This window comes from Meriones unguiculatus, chromosome 6 (assembly GCF_030254825.1).
Source record: "Meriones unguiculatus strain TT.TT164.6M chromosome 6, Bangor_MerUng_6.1, whole genome shotgun sequence".
Lineage (NCBI taxonomy): Eukaryota > Metazoa > Chordata > Mammalia > Rodentia > Muridae > Meriones > Meriones unguiculatus.
In genome coordinates this window covers 63761130-63781115 of record NC_083354.1, presented here as the reverse complement: position 1 = coordinate 63781115, position 19986 = coordinate 63761130, and the positions used below count along the sequence as shown (strand labels likewise).

Genomic DNA, 19986 nt, shown 5'->3' with positions numbered 1-19986 from the left:
TGATGAAACCTGTCCCAAACCATCATCCTGAAAGATTTGCCATCAGGAACTGGAGTAGGAGCTCCGTGAGAGCAGAGATTTCTGTCTGTTCTGGACAATGATGACACACGGGACATTCACAGACATAGGCAATCAACAAGCAATTGCTTACGGAGTAAATCGGAAGAATATACTTGTAGCTGGGGCAGGATGGAAGCGCAAACTTAGGAGCCTCTATTTAAGGCAGATTATGAAGAATCCCTGTCTCTGCTCACATTATTGCCAGCTCTCCTCCCCTAGAAATAGGAGCACTTCATTGGTGAAACTCAGGCAAGGCTGGCAAGAGAAGACAATGCGGTAAGACTGGGTGGTGAGTTTTGTGCCAGTGGAATAGGCCTGTGGGATGAAGTGACCTCTGGATCCCCAAGCCCAGAGGCTGAACACCGAGGGAATTATGGAAAACTGAAGGTCTTATGAGGCCCCAAAGAGATCTATGACAAATGAAGATAAAGAAAAGTGCAAGTTCGGGATTAGACTACTTATCAGACACAAAACTCTGACTTGGGTGCTAAAGAGATGCTCAGCATGAAGAGCACTGGCTGCTCTTGCAAAGGAGTCAGGTTTGTTTCCAGCATCACATGCTGGCTCAAGGCAACTATATCTCCAGTTCCAGGATCCAACACCCTGGCTAGCCTCTGAGGGCACCAGGCAGGCCTGTGACACCTATACTTACATTCAGGCAACACTCACACCCAGAAATGTAAAAATAAAGGGGAAAAACCCGACTGTGTAGAAAAGGCCTGCTTTGACGAGAGCTTCAATAGCCACAGGTGACTCGTGGGGCCAGTCCTTAAAAGTGTCCTTCCTCACTTCTTCATTAGCAAAGACGTTGTCATTGCAGTAAGCTTGGAGAAAAGATGTGGGCGAGAAGAGCAGGCTTTGATAACAAAGTTCAAGTGAGTTGTGTGTATAGGTGGGATGATCTTATGATGTGTGCTTGTGTCAGCATAATTAAGGGTGGTTAGAAGAGCAGGAAGAAATAAGAGATACAAGAAAGACCATGTTAGAACTGCTGGGCAAAGACTGGGGTATTCCATTCATTCTATTCATTTCTGTGCATGGTCAGTGTGTTAAAATGTAACTTAAGACTGTCCCCTGGTCATCTAGCATTGGGGTAGAGCAATATTGAGAGGAGATTCCTATTTCCAGAATCATTGTGAAGATTTGAGAAAGGTCATTTCCCCTGTGGCTCCCTTAAAAACATTTGTTATGACAGCTTGCTCTTTGAGATGACCACATGTATGGGGGGGATCTCCATTAGACTTTTTACTTCACCCTGGTCTCTGGACACTGGTACATGTCTTCTCCATGCTGTGAGCATGTGAAAATTAAATTCCCATTACCTTGGTCTGACAAGTTTTTCAAGATGAAAGCCTGCCCGTGTTCACATTTCATCCTAGGATTAGGATTTTTTTCCCTTTGCTTTAAGTATTTCATTGGCACAGAGAATACTATACTTTAATTTAATTAAGAAAAAAACTTAGAGTTTAGAAACATTTTGTATTTTACTTTTGACTTCGTTAAGCCCTGAGATCATAGGGAATAGGTTATACTGTTTTCCTCAGTGCTCACCAGTGTGCTTTCTGGTTGTGTACTCTGAAGAGCAGGTTGGCAATTCAGACTTTCCTTAGTTTCCTTCTTTATCTCATCATTTTTTTTTCACTACATCAGGAAGCTGTCTCAAGACTTACAATTCGGAGTGTTTCATGTGTGTGCAAGTCCGTTTGCATATATGGACTCACATCTGTGGAAGTCTGAGGACAACCTTCCCTGTTTCTCTTTTAACCTGCTCATTTAACAATGACAAGAGTGCACTGGGCAGCACTGTAGACTCTTCATTTTGCTAAGGCAGCATTCATGAGCAAGCCTTCTTCTGAGAAACCCATTTCCTATGTCCACAATGTCACCCTTCTTGTAGACTCTTGCTCATGTGGCCAAAGACACAGCTCTGCGTTCCCAAGACCTAGAGAACACTGCTTCTCTTTTCTCCATAGTGTTTGCTATTTTTTTTGCAAGAATAGAATCTTTATTTAAAAAATGATCCACTCAATCAAGTATTGATCAAAACTGAAAAATACAGAAAGAATCTCTAAGCATACTATGTATACTTTTTCATATGTGGCTGAGTATAACAATATTGTTTGTATACTCTGGTGAAGCATTGCGATCTTTGCATAATCTCCCTGAAGACCTATGAGCCAACAGCTTATAAACATGACTAAGAACATGATAACTACTGGAGTATGAAATGAAAAACAAATATCTCCATCCTGTGAAGGATAAAGCTTTTGAACATATGAATAATAATTTCAAAGTGATGTGAAATATCTACTTCCATTCATTTTTTATTAAATAGGAAATGCTTGGCTGGGGAGGAAATCAAGATCAATGAAGTGGTTAATCCCTGTCCGGAAGTGATGCTGTACATGAAACCTGCAGCTAGTAAGAGCCCTCGACCAAACCAGACAACCAGATTTTATGTGACAATGCTTCAGACTGAGGCAGTCTGAGTGATGTGATCTGTGTTCTTGCCAATCCAAGCACCACAAATAATTAGAGGTCTAATTGTCTGAGTGCTATACACAGTGCTAATTGTCTACCCTGTGGGTTGAGACTTCTCTGCACTTTCAGAGAGCTCACAGTACTCATAAACCCTGGATTCTGAGGTCTGGCTGAGAATTCCCAGAATTCCATTGGGATCCAGATGGTCTACAGATTCCCAGGTACTTCCAGATAAAAGCAAAAGCTGAATTAAGCCTTCCTTGAAGAGCCACTTAGAAAACTGCAAAATAATTTCTTTCTTGTATGCACCCTAACAGCTTAACATCCATGAAATTTTATTAGCGATGAATACCAAAGTGACGATATTGGTTTAAACTACAAATTATATTTAAAACGTATTATTAAACTACAATATTTTGGTTTTTTAATATATTTTTGACATTAAAAATATTTTTGTTTATTTCGTACAGGAGACACTTTGACAAACCTGTGGAACTGGACTAAGATGTTATGATGAGAGAAAGAGGAGTGCTCTACTGAAAATTTGAATTTGTGGGTCAGAACAAAACATGGATGATCTTGGCCCTCTTAAGACCTCTTCCTTACTTTTACAGTCCTTGGCAGATGGTGTCATGGTACACCAAAGTCTTAGTGATATATGAAAGGAAAATATTTGCTCAGGACCCTCTAAGTGAAGTTCTTAGCACAAAGGAGATTCATTTACCCCAGAGGGACAGAGGGCAGGGAATAAGACAGAAGACAGAGAACAAGGGAGAGGAAGGAAGGGTTTATCCCTGGGATTAAAGGACTGCCTGTGGATAGAGAGGAGGCAGACATGGCATATAGGAAATGGAAGTTTATGAAGGTACAACAAGATGCCACTTGTTAGGATGAGGCATTTAATTTTAATTGAGCACGTTAATTAGGTAAGCCAAAGAGGCTTTTGTTTGCTCGATTTCAAACCTTTGAGAGCTGGGCCTTGGTAGTCAGTCTCAGGAGGAGAAAGTGGCCAAATAAATGATTTTTTTAAATATATTTTTAAATTTTTTATTATTATTATTTTTTATATTTTTCGCAAGGCAGAGGGAGAAGGACAAGGCCTGCCAGGGCCACGTGCACCAGGGCAGGCTAGTGTCCCTTTGACGTCCGTATCCTACTTCTCCACCCTCACCACTTATCAGTGCACCTAAGCGCAACACCAGGCTTTTGTAATTGCCATCCTTACAAAAGCCTTTCTTCTGTTGGGGAAAATGCAGGCATTACCAACAGCCAGCTACCGCGCACACTGTGCTTCTAAATAAGAAGCAGGGCCCACCATGCTCCTGAAGTCAGAACACTGAAGAGGCATGAGGAAGCGGCATGCACTCTGCACAGCTCGTCTCCTTCAGTGTGCTTCTTCTGGAAGGAGACCGTGATGTCACAGGTGCCCGATGTCCAATCTGGAGTAATGTGTTAACTAATCAGAGTTGGGGGGGCTCCCGCGAGAGAAGTGGTTGCTCATGCGCAATAAAGCAGACCTGGTTCGCCGGAAGCACAAGGGAGTGTTTTATTTCCCCACCCTTTAGACTCACAGACTTTGTGGTCTCTCTAGGGGACGACGTCATTACAACACCATCTACTACTATTCGTTGTTCTCATCCTCACAATTATTTTGGTGGTGGAAACCTTGGACTTTCCACAGTGCTATTTTTTTTTCTCCATCTACTTCCATTGGGTTAACATGTTCTAACTTCTCACCTTCTGTCGTCTCTTCTGAGAGGGGTCAGCACTCTCTACTGTTACCTGAGGTTTTTCTGCTGTTCTGACTCTGTAGGGTGCTACTAAACCACCTATGCTGTGCGTCGCTGTCCCACTCAAGGACATCCCAAGCTTTCATCTTTTGTTCTTAACAGCTAATTTTACCATAATTTTTATGGCGAGAACAAAAACCTAGAACTGTAACAAGAAGCATGCAAGTAGTCATCCCTTCTTTTCTTCTTTTTATTTCCTTTATATGACTGTGTATACCACTTGTGGGAGGGACACCATGGAGGACACACAGATACAGCAGAACAGAGAGCTCAGAAAAAGACTCACAGAAAAAAAACCCTCAACTCATTTTAACAATGTAACAATGTGAACACATCAGAGAAAATAACTGTCTTTTCCAAAAAAAAAAAAAAAAAAATTTCTGAAACACCAGGATGTTCACCTGCTAATAAAGAGAATGAATTTAGACACAGATCTTATATCCTTCAAAAATTAACTTCAAATATATAATACAAAATGATTAATCCCATACAGTGTCATCATGGGAGAAAAATCTGATGCACAGTGAACTCCAAAGACATGAAACCTGAAGTAATAATTTAAAATGGTCTGTTTGACCTTACTTAAATTAAAAACCATTTGAAATATGCTTTTATACAAAGTGAAGAGATAAAGCTGAAGACATGACTCAGCAAGGAAAGTGATGACTGCCAAATTGGTGGCTTAAATTCAATCTCATTTCTCCTGGCACTCTTAATATTTCTTACTCCAACCATCAAGTCCTCTTCCCTTTTAATATACATTTTTTTCTATTCCAGAAAGTGGAAATATTGCTGGCTGCATGTAATGGCGGATGGCCCATCCACAGCTGCATGGACAACCTACCAATGGCCATACTCCCAATTAAAATGATCCCCCTCTGCCCAGTAGCCATTAACGTCTCATACCTCCTCAGATGAGCTGAAGCCACCTGAATTCCTCTCTCACCAGCCTGAATGCTGATTGGCTTGTGTAGGCTTTGTATAGGTAGCCATAGCTGCTGTCAGTTCATGAGTTCAGAGGCCCTGCCATATCAGAGCAATGTTCACAGCACTTCTCTCTATCCTTCAGTTCTGCATTCTTTCTGTCTCTTCCATGATGTTCCCTGAGGTTTGAAGGTATTGATACTATACTGGCTTATTTTTATGTCAACTTGACTCCAACTATAGCCATCTGAGAGGAGGGAAACTCAATTAAGAAAATGTCTCCATAAGTTTAGACTGTAGGCAAGCCTGTAGGAAATTTTTTAAATTTGTGATTTTTAAGAAAAAAAAAAGGCCCTGCCCAGTGTTTGCTATTTTAACAACTTATGGGAAAATGGTGTTTTCAGTCAGAAGGATGCCGTGTGCATGCTTGTAAGTATGTATGTATGTATGTGTAGCCAGCCATTTGAGTACTTTATTGGGTTCTTTTATCTACCACCGTTCTGCCCCCTTCTTCCACCCTTCCAAACCCCCAACACTAGGTAAAAGAGAAAGAAGGTTACAGGGGAAAGGGGGCTTCAATACTGTTAGAATACTTCCTGCTGGTTAGGGGCATCGATTTCCTTGGAGCAATATTCAATTTCTTCCACTCATCTCTGCACACAACCGCGTGACAAAGAGAAACCAACCCCAAAAGCACCAGCCAGCAACTACCAGCAGCAGCTGCAGCAGCCAGTGCCTCTACCATAGCAGGAGGAGCAGCAGCCACAGCCCCGCTGACAGCTCTAGCATTTCTATACTCACTCAAGAGTCCCCAGAATTCCAAAAGTCTTAAACATGCAGAAACTACCTGCAGTTGGCCAAATCACACCCAAGCCAAAGTAGGAGGCAAATCAGAGTCAGCTTCTGGGGACAATCTAAAGCAGCCCCAGATCTCACATCTGCGATTGAAATGAAAACATATTCCCATAACTGTGTTTTTAAAGAAACCAAAATCCTCACTACATGTATGTGTGAGTGTTTTGCCTACATGTTTGTATGTCTACCACATGTGTGCCTGGAGATCTCTCTGGTGGCCAGAGAGGAAGTCAGATTCCTGTGAGAGGGGGTTGCAGATTGTAGTAAACTGCTACCACTTTAAACTGAACCTGAGTCCTTGGCAAGAACAACAAACACTCTTAACATCTGAGACATCCCTTCACCTTCTGCTTATTTGGGGGGTGAGACACAATGCGTTGCCATGTAGGCTAAGCTAAGCCATCCTTAAACTCATCCTATTTCTGCCTCAGCTTTCTTAGTGCTGGGATCACAGGCATGGAGCTCTACACTTGGCACCAACCTCATGCAGCCCATACTGGCCTCTAACCTGTTACCATAGTCCTACCTGGGCAGAAGTGTCTCCTTCCACCTTCCAAGAGCAGGAATTCCAGGGATGAGCAGCCTCAGGCGACCATGGAATTCTTACTGTATTATGATTGTTTTCATCCTGTCCACTATCCCTTCTCCCCACGTACCTGACCTCTGCTGGGGCTGAACTCAGGGCCTATCCTACTTGCTATACAGATGTTCCCCAACTCAGCGAGATTCCTAACACTCAGGTTTTGTTTTCCTGTGGGTGCTGGGATGGAACCTAAGGACTTGCTCATGCTAGGCAAGGGAGCAACACACTCAGGCCTCTTGTCTCATTCTAATGTGGATATTCCTTAACTTCTTAACAGCACACAGAGCCATTTAAGAAAGCAAAACAACCAAAGTCATTCACTATTACAGAAATAACTTATGAAAATAATTCTTAAAGAAAGATGATGAGGGCTGGAGAGATGGCTCAGTGGTTAAGAGCACTTACTGCTGTTCCAAGAGTTCTGAGTTTAACTCCTAAGACCCACAATCAGGCAGCTCACATCACAAATGCCTGTTACTCTGTCTCCAAGGGATCTGATGCTCTTGTTTATCTTCCAAAAGCACTTGTATACATGTGGCACACACAACACACACACACACACACACACACACACACACATTCAAGCATGAGAGAGAGAGAGAGAATGAGAACACAAAAAAAGAAACAAGCAAAGCCATTGGAATGTGCCTGAGGTTTTACCTGATACCATGGGTAATTCTCAAGAGTCCCCAGAATTCCAAAAGTCTTAAACATGCAGAAACTACCTGCAGTTGGCCAAATCACACCCAAGCCAAAGTAGGAGGCAAATCAGAGTCAGCTTCTGGGGACAATCTAAAGCAGCCCCAGATCTCACATAATTCATAAAATGTTCTCCCTGGGAAAGAAATTCAAGTTACTGCCTGATTGGCTGACTTACAGGATATACCTCTATCTGTGGCCTGCAACTTAAGGTCTTCCCAAACTGAAGTGAATTTTCATTCGAGCAGCAGAATTTGAGCAAAGCAGTCCTTTAATTTTGGTTTGATTTCTATTGATCTTGTAAACTTTGATGCAGTGCCAACATCAGTGAAATGGAAGCTTCTCAGGGTCACTCTTACCACAGACCCTGCTCAACCACAGAACTGCAGTTACACACAGAGGTGTATTTTGACTCATGAGGAACTGAGACATGGGAAGGGAGCCTTGCTCAGAAGAACCTCTCCAATCATGCAGCTCTCCCTCTGAGAAAACTGCACCCCAACTGTCAGCCCATGCCCTCTGCAGGGGCTGCCTCTCACAGACACTGAGGAAATCCAAACAATCCAAACAATCATTAGGACTTACTTCAAAAGACTATGTGCCACAAAATTTGAAAATCTAAAGAAAATGGACAATTTTCTTGATCAATTTGACTTATCAAAGCTGAATCAGGACCAGGTAAATCAATTAAATAGTCCTATATCCCCCAAAGAAATAAAATGTCCCATCCCAAAAAAGCCCAGGACCAGATGGTTTCAGTGCAGAATTCTACCAGACCTCCAAAGAAGAGCTAACACCAATTATCTTCAAACTATTCCACAAAATAGAAACAGAAGGAACATTACCAAACTCATTCTATGAAGCCACAGTCACCTTGGTACCTGAACCTCACAAAGACCCAACATAGAAAGAGAATTTCAGGCCAATCTCCCTTATGAACATTAATGCAAAAATACTCAACAAAATACTGGCAAACCAAATGCAAGAACACATCAAAGATATTATCCACTATGACCAAGTAGGCTTCATCCCAGGTATGCAGGGGTGGATCATTATACAGAAATCTATCAATGTGATCCAGCATATTAACAAACTGAAAGAAAAAAAAAACACATGATAATCTCCCTAGATGCTGAAAAAGCATTTGACAAAATCCAACATCCATTCATGTATAAAGTCTTGGAGAGATCAGGGATACAAGGCACATATCTAAACATAGTGAAGGCAATATACAGCAAACCTATAGCCAACATCAAACTGAATGGAGAGAAACATAAAGCAATACCACTGAAATCAGGAACAACGCAAGGCTGCCCACTCTCTCCATATCTCTTCAACATAGTTCTGGAAGTCCTTGCTAGAGCAATAAGACAGTTGAAAGATATCAAGGGGATACAGATTGGAAAGGAAGAAGTCAAATTATCACTATTTGCAGATGATATGATAGTATACATGAGTGACCCCAAAACCTCTACCAGGGAACTCCTACAGCTGATAAACACCCTCAGCAAAGTGGCTGGATACAAAATTAACTCAAAAAAATCAGTAGCATTCCTGTATACAAAAGACAAAAGGAATGAGAAAGAAATTAGGGAAACAACACTCTTCACAATAGCCACAAATGCCATAAAGTACCTTGGTGTAACCCTAACCAAGCAAGTCAAAGACTTGTATGAAAAAAATTTCAAGTCTCTGAAGAAAGAATTAGAAGAAGATATGAGAAGGTGGAAAGATCTCCCATGTTCATGTCTTGGCAGGATTAACATAGTAAAAATGGTCATCTTACCAAAAGCAATTTACAGATTCAATGCAATTCCCATCAAATTACCAACACAATTCTTTACAGACCTGGAAACAAAAATTCTCAACTTCATATGGAATAACAAGAAACCCAGAATTTGCTAAAACAATCCTCTACAATAAAAGATCTTCTGGAGGTATCTCCATCCCTGATCTTAAGCTGTACTATAGAGCAACAGTAATAAAAACTGCACGCTACTGGCCTAGAAACAGAATGGTGTGTTTTAAGTGGTTATTAATATTTACTATTGGTTTATCTTCTGGTAATGCTGCTGTTAATCCTCAGCAGCTGTATAACCAAATCACCACAGAGAGACTGGGATTTTAGTTAACCTAGAACACAATGCTGGGCAATATTTACTCCCTCCTAAAACTCCAAGCCCTCAGTTTAGTAACATTTAGATTTCCCACATTATATTTGCTTTTTGTGAAATCTTAGGTCTGGTTCATGTTCCACGTCCTCCAAGATCTCTCCTCCAGCTCTGCTCTCCTAGCTCTACTCATGCCCCTTCTCCTCCTTCTCTTCTCACACCTTTCCTGCTCTCTAGCTCCTCCCCTCTTTCCTGTCCTCTGCCTCCTCCCATTCATTACATCGTATCTAGTTGCTTTATTTTGTCCTGTTTACACTAGAGTTGAGACAGGATGCTTAGAATGAGTATCACAATGCAATATCTGGATTGAAACCAAAGAGTTGGGGTTGGGGGAGAAATCAGTATTTGAATGAAAAAGGGTAAGGTGTATACATTAAAAAAACATTATACCAACAATGTTTATCAATGGAACTGAACAGAAGACCCAGGAATAAACCCACACACTTATGGACACCTGATCTTTGACAAAGTTGCCAAAACCATACAATGGAAAAAAGATAGCATCTTCAACAAATGGTGCTGGTCTAACTGGATGTCTACATGTAGAAAAATGAAAATAGATCCACCCTTATCACCCTGCACAAAACTAAAGTCCAAGTGGATCAAAGACCTCAACATAAAACAGGACACATTAAATCAGTTAGAAGAAAAAGTGGGGAAAACCGTAGAACTCATTGGTACAGGAGATAACTTCCTGAACAGAACACCAACAGCGCAGGCTCTAAGAGCAACAATCAATAAATGGGATCTCATGAAACTGAAAAGCTTCTGGAGAACAAAGGACACTGTCACCAAAACAAAACGACTGCCTACAGATTAGGACAGAATCTTCACCAACCCTTTATCAGACTTGAGGGCTAATATCCAGTATATATAAAGAACTAAAGAAGCTGAAAAACAGCAAACCAAGTAATCCAATTAAAAAATGGGGAACAGAGCTAAACAGAGAATTCTCTGTAGAGGAATATAGGATGGCAGAGAAACACTTAAAGAAATGCTCAACTTCATTAGCCATTAGGGAAATGCAAATCAAAATGACCCTGAGATTTCACCTTACACCCATGAAAATGGCCAAGATGAAAAACTCAAGTGACAACACATGCTGGAGAGGTTGTGGAGAAAGGGGAACCCTCCTCCACTGCTGGTGGGAATGTAAACTTGTACAACCACTCTGGAAATCAATCTGGCACTTTCTCAAACAACTAGACATAACACTTCCTCAAGATCCAGCAATACCACTCCTAGGCATATATCCAAAAGAGGCTCAAGTACACAATAAGGACATTTGCTCAACCATGTTTGTAGCAGCTTTATTGCCATGTTTGTAGCAGCTTTATTAAACCATGTTTAATAGCCAGAAGCTGGAAACAGCCCAGATGCCCCTCAACTGAAAAATGGATGCAGAAATTGTGGTACATCTACACCATGGAGTATTACTCTCTAATGAAAAATAAGGAAATCATGAAATTTGCAGGTAAATGGTGGGATATGGAAAGGATCATCCTGAGTGAGCTGTCCCAGAAGCAGAAAGACACACATGGTATATACTCACTCATATAGACATATAACAGGATAAACCTAGTAAAATCTGTATATCTAAAGAAACTAAGCAAGAGAGAGGACCCTGACTAAAATGCTCAATCCCCATCCTGAAAGGAAAGGAGGATGGACAGAAGAAGAAGAAGAAAACAGGAAACAAGTTAGGAGCCTCCCACAGAAGGCCTCTGAAAGGCTTTGCCCTGTATATTATCAAAGCAGATGCTGAGACTTATGGCCAACTGTTGGGCAGAGTGCATGGAATCTTATGTAAGAAGTAGGAAATAGTAAGATCTGGAGAGGACAGGAACCCCACAAGCAGAGCAACAAAGCCAGAAAATTTGAACACAGGGGTCTTCTCAGAGACTCATACTCCAACCAAGTACCAGGAATGGAGATAACCTAGAACCCCTGCACAGATGTAGCCCATGGCAGTTTAGTGTCCATGTGGGTTACATAGTAATGGGAAGAGGGACTGCCTCTGATATAATCTAATTGGCCTGCTCTTTGATCATCTCCCCCTGAGGGGGAAGCAGCCTTACCAGTCCACAGAAGATGACAATGCAGACACTCCTGATGAGCTCTGATAGACTAAGATCAGAAGGAAGGAGAGGAGGACCTCCCTTATCAGTGGACTTGGGGAGGGACAAGCATGAAGAAGGGAGAAGGTAGGTGGGATTGGGAGGGGAGGAGGGAGGGGCTTATGGGGAGATACAAAGTGAATAACGTGTAATCAATAAAATAAAATTAAATTAAAAAATAAATAACAGAGGGGGCAAGATGCCGGCACTGGGAGGACTCTCATTCTGAGCGACAGCACAGCAGGATCGGCAGAGTGACCAGCAATCAGAACTCGCAGCAATAAAACACAGGTGATTCTGTTTCCCAGGTGAGAGGATACCCCACGGTGGGGGATTCAATCAGCTTTTAACTCACCCGGCTAAACTGCAGAAGAGATCCCGGTTCCACCAAACACTTGGCTGCCAGCCGCCAGCCCCAGCCCCAGCCCAGAGCCACAAGCCAGTGTCTCTGGTCTCGGTCCCAGACTGAACCATGTGCACCACACTATCAGAGACTGGAATTTTCAGTCAAGAGATAACCCAACAGTGCAGGAAATGATTGGGACTGACCTTAGGTCACCCAGACATCCCCTGGAAAAGACTTGGGTTCTGCAGGCACCATAGGAGCCAGCCTGGAGCCAGAGCCAGGGACCCATGCTCTGGCACAGAGTCCTGCCTGCGCGCCTGATTCGCTGCCCCAGACAGAACTGTGGGCTCCAGGGCACCAGAGACTGCGTTTCACTGTCTGGTGCAAACACACAGGGAGGGAAACGGCTGGTCTGATCTCAGAGCACTCAGCTGACACCCCCACCTGGAAAGGTCTCGGGAAAATTACCCACTTTAGGCAGAAGTCCAGGATCGCAAAGGCCAGAAAGGCAGACACAGGCAGTTTCTGTGCACGAGTTAGCTGGCAGAGGCAAAGTGGTAAGCTCCAGGGCAAAAAATTGATTGGGAGACCGTGTCTCCAGAGAATCCACAAGGAAGGAAGGAAACTGTACTGACTTAAATCACCCAATCCTTCCCTGGAAAAAGCTCGAAGACCAGCGAGGCTGAGCCGCCATCACTCAGCTGTGCTCCTCAACTGAGGCACAGCTCAGTTGCTGCACAAACAGTTGCTGCGTGCCAGATGTCCAACTGGGTCACAGCAGCTGATCATTAAATTTACATCAAAAAACCCAGAAACAGGGCAGCTGTCTTCAGGACTTCCCTGGGTGAGAGGAGAACCCTCTCTACTAACAAAGACCACAGTTACCACTCAGGTCTCTATCCCTGAGGTGAGCAGCAGCAACTCCTGAAAAAATGCCAGCCATCCAGGGACTATAACCAAAAAGCTGAGAAGACTTCTTTCAGGAAAAACCAGCTTTCTGCCAAGGGGATTCTCTCCACCACAGGATCCCCAGGAACCACCAGAAAATAACCCCAAACACCTAAGATAGCACAATGGTAGAGGCCAGCGTAAAAGCTCAAGCAACAAAAGACAGAGCAATATGGCATCTCCAGAACCCAGTTACCCAGAGGCAAGTAGCCCTGGACACCCCAGCATAACTGAAATCCAAGAAGATGACCTAGCAACTATGCTCATGAAGATGATAACAGAGGAAACAAATAAAATACTTAAAGAAATAGAGGAAGTTGCAGCCAAACAGTGTATGGCCTTTAAAAAGGAAATGTTTAAAGCACTGAATGAAATAAAAGAAACAGAGTTGAAGGAACTAAAAGAAAAATAGGAAAATACAATAAGACAGGTGAAGGAAGTAAACAAAACAAATCAAGACCTGAAGATAGAACTGGAAAAATTAAAGAAAACAAAAATGGAGGAAATAATGGAGAGGAAGAATCTAGGGAAGAAAACAGGAACTACAGAGGTAAGCATAACCAACAGATTACAAGAGATAGAAGAAAGAATCTCAGGTGTAGAAGATACAATGGAAGAAATCGATGTATCTATAAAAGAAAATGTTAAATCCAAAAAATTCCTGACACAGACAGTCCAAGAAATCCAAGACAATATGAAAAGACAAAACCTAAGAATAATAGGTATAGAGGAAAAAGAAGACTCCCTTCTCCAAGGCCCAGAAAATATTTTCAACAAAATCATTGAAGAAAATTTCCCCAAGTTAAGGAGAGGCCAATAAGAATACATGAAGCCTACAGAACACCCAACAAATTTGACCAGAAAAGAAAATCCTCCCGCCACATAATAATCAAAACTGTAAGTATACAGAACAAAGAAAAAATACTAAAAGCTGCAAGGAAAAAAGGCCAAGTAGCATATAATGGCAAACCCATTAGAATCACACCTGACTTTTCAAAAGAGACTATGAAAGCCAGACGGGCCTGGATGGATATCATGCAGACCCTAAGAGAACACAGATGTCAGCCCAGGCTACTATACCCTGCAAAGCTATCAGTCCTCATAGACAGAGAAAACAAGATATTCAATGACAAAAACAAATTTCAACATTACCTACACACAAATCTAGCATTACAGAAGACACTGGAAGGGAAAATACAACCCCCAAAAATTAGCTCCTTTCAAGAAAACACAGGAAATAATTAACCTTACTACAGTAAAATAAAAAGCAACCAAGCACAAAACCCTAATGACCACAGCCAACATCAAACTCAAAAGATCTAACAGCCACTGGTCATTAATCTCTCTCAACGTCAATGGACTCAACTCTCCAGTAAAAAGACACAGATTAAAAGAATGGATACGTAAACAAAACCCAGCAATCTGTTGCATACAAGAAACACACCTAAGGCACAAAGATAGACATTACCTGAGGGTAAAAGGTTGGAAGAAGAATTTCCAAGCAAACGGACCCAAGAAGCAAGCAGGAGTTGCCATTCTAATATCTGATAAAATAGACTTTCAAACATAATTAATAAAAAGAGATGGGGAAGGACACTTCATACTTATCAAAGGAAAATTCCACCAGGAAGACATCACAATCCTGAACATCTATGCCCCAAATACAAGGGCACCCACACTTGTAAAAGAAACATTGATAAAATTTAAACCACATATAGACCCCACACATTAATAGTGGGAGACTTCAACACCCCACTCTCAACAAAGGACAGGTCAACAAAACAGAAATTAAACAAAGAAACAATGTCTCTAACAGTGGTCATGAATCAAATGGACCTCACAGATATTTACAGAACGTTACACCCAAACACAAAAGAATTTACCTTCTTCTTAGCACCTCATGGAACCTTCTCCAAAATAGACCATATAGTTGGTCACAAAGCAAGCCTCAACAGATACAGGAAAATTGAAATAATCTCTGGTATCTTGTCTGATCACCATGGAATAAAGCTGGACCTCAACAATAACAGAAATAAAAAAAAGCCTACACACACATGGAAACTGAACAACTTGTTACTAAATGACAGCTCTGTCAGGGAAGAAATAAAGAAAGAAATTAAAGTCTTCCTAGAACTCAATGAAAATGAAGACACAACATACCCAAACTTGTGGGAAACAATGAAAGCAGTGCTAAGAGGAAAGTTCATAGCACTAAGTGCCTTCAAGAAAAAATTTGAGAGAGCTCATTCAAGCAACTTAATGGCTCACTTAAAAACCCTAGAAAAAGAAGAAGCAGACACACCAAAAAGGAGCAGACAGCTGGAAATAATCAAACTCAGGGCTGAAATCAATCAATTAGAAACAAATAAAGCAATTCAAAGATTCAATGAAACCAAGAGTTGGTTCTTTGAGAAAATCAACAAGATAGACAAACCCTTAGCCAAGCTAACTAACAGGCAGCGAGACACCAACAAAATCACAAATGAAAAGGGGGACAAAACTACAGACACTGAGGAAATCCAAACAATCATTAGGACTTACTTCAAAAGTCTATATGCCACAAAATTTGAAAATCTAAATGAAATGGACAATTTTCTTGATCAATTTGACTTACCAAAGCTGAATCAGGATCAGAAAAATCAATTAAATAGTCCTATATCCCCCAAAGAAATAGAAGTGGTCATCAAAAGTCTCCCAACCAAAAACAGCCCAGGACCGGATGGCTTCAGCGCAGAATTTTACCAGACCTCCAAAGAAGAGCTAACACCAATTCTCTTTAAAATATTCCACAAAATAGAAACAGAAGGAACATTACCAAACTCATTCTATGAAGCTATAGTCACCTTGGTACCTAAACCTCACAAAGACTCAACAAAGAAAGAGAACTTCAGGCCAATCTCCCTTATGAACATTAATGCAAAAATACTTAACAAAATACTTGCAAAACAAATACACAACACATCAAAGATATTATCCACTATGACCAAGTTGGCTTCATTCCAGGTATGCAGGGGTGGTTCAATATAAAGAAATCTATCAATGTGATTCACCATATTAACAAACTGAAAAAAAACACACAATAATCTCCCTAGATACTGAAAAAGCATTTGACAAAATCCAACATCCATTCATGTTTAAAGTCTTGGAGAGATCAGGGATACAAGGCACATATCTATACATAGTAAAGACAATATACAACAAGCCTATAGCCAACATCAAACTAAACAGAGAGAAATTTAAAGCAATCCCACTGAAATCAGGGACAAGACAAGGCTGCCCACTATCTCCATATCTCTTCAACATAGTTCTGGAAGTCCTTGCTAGAGCCAAAAGACAGTTGAAGGAGATCAAGGGGATACAGATTGGAAAGGAAGAAGTCAAATTATCACTATTTGCAGATGATATGATAGTATACATGAGTGACCCCAAAACCTCTACCAGGGAACTCCTACAGCTGATAAACACCTTCAGCAAAGTGGCCGGATACAAAATTAACTCAAAAAAATCTGTAGCCCTCCTGTATACAAAAGACAAAAGGGATGAGAAAGAAATTAGGGAAACAACACTCTTCACAATAGCCACAAATGCCATAAAGTACCTTGGTGTAACCCTCACCAAGCAAGTCAAAGACTTGTATGAAAAAAATTTCAAGTCTCTGAAGAAAGAGTTAGAAGAAGATATGAGAAGATGGAAAGATCTCCCATGCTCATGGCTTGGCAGGATTAACATAGTAAAAATGGCCATCTTACCAAAAGCAATCTACAGATTCAATGCAATGCCCATCAAATTACCAACACAATTCTTTACAGACCTGGAAAGAAAAATGCTCAACTTCATATGGAATAACAAGAAACCCAGAATTGTTAAAACAATACGCTACAATAAAAGATCTTCTGGAGGTATCTCCATCCCTGATCTCAAGCTGTAATATAGAACAACAGTAATAAAAACTACATGGTACTGGCATAGAAACAGAATGGTGGATCAATGGAACCGAACAGAAGACCCAGAAATAAACCCACACACTTATGGACACCTGATCTTTGACAAAGATGCCAAAACCATTCAATGGAAAAAAGACAGCATCTTCAACAAATGGTGCTGGTCCAACTGGATGTCTACATGCAGAAAAATGAAAATAGATCCATATTTATCACCCTGCACAAAACTGAAGTCCAAGTGGATCAAAGACCTCAACAGAAAACCAGACACATTAAATTGGCTAGAAAAAAAAAATTGGGGAATACCCTAGAACTCATTGGTACAGGAGAAAACTTCCTGAACAGAACACCAACAGCACAGGCTCTAAGAGCAACAAGTAATAAATGGGACCTCCTGAAACTGAAAAGCTTCTGTAAATCAAAGGACACGGTCATCAAAACAAAGTGACTGCCTAAAGATTAGGAAAGAATCTTCACCAACCCTTTATCTGACAGAGGAATCATATCCAGTATATATAAAGAACTAAAGAAGTTGAAAAGCAGCAAACCAAGTAATCTACTTAAAAAGTGGGGAACAGAGCTAAACAGAGAACTTACTGTAGAGGAATATCGAATGGCAAAGAAGCATTTAAAGAAATGCTCAACCTCATTAGCCATTAGGGAAATGCAACTCAAATCAACCTTGAGATTTGACCTTACACCCATGAGAATGGCCAAGATCAACAACTCAAGTGACAACACATGCTGGAGAGGTTGTGGAGAAAGGGGAACCCTCCTCCACTGCTGGTGGAAATGTAAACTTGTACAACCACTCTGGAAATCAATCTGGCACTTTCTCAGACAACTAGGAATAGCGCTTCCTCAAGATCCAGCCATACCACTCCTGGGCATATATCCAAAAGAGGCTCAAGTACACAAAAACGACATTTGCTCAACCATGTTTGTAGCAGCTTTATTTGTAATAGCCAGAAGCTGGAAACAGCCCAGATGCCCCTCAACTGAAGAATGGATGCAGAAATTGTGGTACATCTATACAATGGAGTATTACTCAGCAATGAAAAATAAGGAAATTATGAAATTTGCAGGTAAATGGTGGGATCTCGAAAGGATCATCCTGAGTGAGTTGTCCCAGAAGCAAAAAGACACACTCGGCATATACTCACTCATATAAACATACAACATAGGATAAACTCACTAAAGTCGGTACACCTAAACAAACTAAGCAAAAGAGAGGACCCTAATCAAAATACTCAATCCCCATCATGAAAGGCAAAGAGGATGGACATCAGAAGAAGAAGAAAACAGGAAACAACCTAGGAACCTGCTACAGAGGGCCTCTGAAAGCCAGAAGGAGAAAACAGGAAAACAACCTAAGAACCTGCCACAGAGGGCCTCTGAAAGTCTCTGCCCTGCAGACTATCAAAGCAGATGCTGAGCCTGATGGCCAGCTGTCCGGTAGAGTGAATGGAATTTTATGTAAGAAGTGGGAAATAGCAAGAGCTGGAGAGGACAGGAACTCCACAAGGAGAGCAACAGAACAAGAAAATTTGAACACAGGGAACTTCCTAGAGACTCATACTCTAACCAAGCACTATTCATGGAGATATCCTAGAACCCCTGCACAGATATAGCCCATGGCAGTTCAGTGTCCAAGTGGGTTACATAGTGATGGGAAGAGGGACTGCCTCTGACATAATCTGATTGTCCTGCTCTTTGATCACCTCCCCCTGATGGGAGAGCACCCTTACCAGGCCATAGAAGATAACAATGCAGCCACTTCTGATGAGAACTGATAAGTCTAAGATCAGAAAGAAGGAGAGGAAGACCTCCCCTATCAGTGGACTTGGGGAGGGGCATGCATGCAGAAAGGGGAGAAAGGATGGGATCGGGAGGGGAGGAAGGAGGGGCTTATGGGGGATACAAAATGAATAAAGTGTAATTAATAATAATAATTAAAAAATTTAGAAAAAAATAAATAACAATTAAATTCTTTTTTTTTTCAATGCAGTTTATTTAGGAACATTGAACAATCCTCGGACCCCGGGGAAAGCCAGCCCACAGCTTAAATAGCCTCTGGGTAGCCAACCCAGGCGTGCCACGGGGGCAATGCAGATAGGTCCACATACATGGAAGCAAGCCAGATCCTCAGCCTTAGCCAAATGTGGAATTGTTCATGACAGAGAGCACTCACCATCGGGAAGGTGGAAGGCGGAAACCAGCTCCATCTTTAAGGCATAGCATTCCGCAGCTCTCTACAGTTCCCCCTTTTTGTTTTAGATGCATCAGGCAAGAGCAGAGGTCTGATCTCTGATATTAGAAATAAATTGGGACTTTGTACAGATGTTCATTTAGGTGTCATCCACCCAAAGAGCATCAGACCCGTCCGATACCTTTTTCTCAGAGGCAGGACCTGGGGCATCAACCCGCATGCAATCAGACATGCTCTTCTCTGGGTCCAAAGCAGCTGACCCTGAGTGCAGTGCTTAGCCTCGCATCCTGAGCGTATCATTTTAGCTTTTTATGGTATCCAACCATGCTTGGGGAGAATGTCCTGCTTCAATGGCTATAAAGGCCTGAATGATCATGGCTGCATCACAGTGTTGTGAGACTCTAATCTTGCATATATACCACAGGCAAACCAAGGAGACCAACACCAGAAGGCCTGCTAACACTCCCATGCCCGCCCATTCCTTCAGATGATTCATGGCTGCAGCAATCCATGTTGATAATCCTGTGGCTAGTCCTGCGTCCACTCTGGTAGAATTTACTGTGACAATGGCCACTCTCAGCTGCTCCATCGTAGTATCGAATTCTCCAGTCCAATTACCTATAATATAGCTCGACAATTGTTTAGACAGATTTGCAGCACAGGACAGCCACTTTTGATGTGAACTGACAGACTAAGATCAGAAAGGAGAGGAGAACCTCCCCTATTAGTGGACTTGGGGAGTGGCATGCAAGCAGAGGGAGGAGGGAGGGTGGGATTGGGAGAAGAGGGAGGGGCTTATGGGGGGATGCAGAATGAATAAAGTGTAATTGATGAAAAATTTAAGAAAAAAGGGAAAAAAATA

General features: G+C 41.7%; 1 protein-coding gene across 1 annotated transcript in view; it reads right to left on the bottom strand.

The window, feature by feature from the left end:
- Nucleotides 1-19986, bottom strand: part of LOC132654866 (baculoviral IAP repeat-containing protein 1a-like) — a 34284-nt gene that overhangs the window by 9774 nt on the left and 4524 nt on the right. The window contains exons 2-3 of the mRNA XM_060386143.1: nt 7354-7371; nt 766-884 (exon numbers count right to left, since the gene is read on the bottom strand). Of these exons, the coding sequence (XP_060242126.1) occupies nt 766-884; nt 7354-7371 (137 nt within the window). The remainder of the gene's footprint in view (nt 1-765; nt 885-7353; nt 7372-19986) is intronic.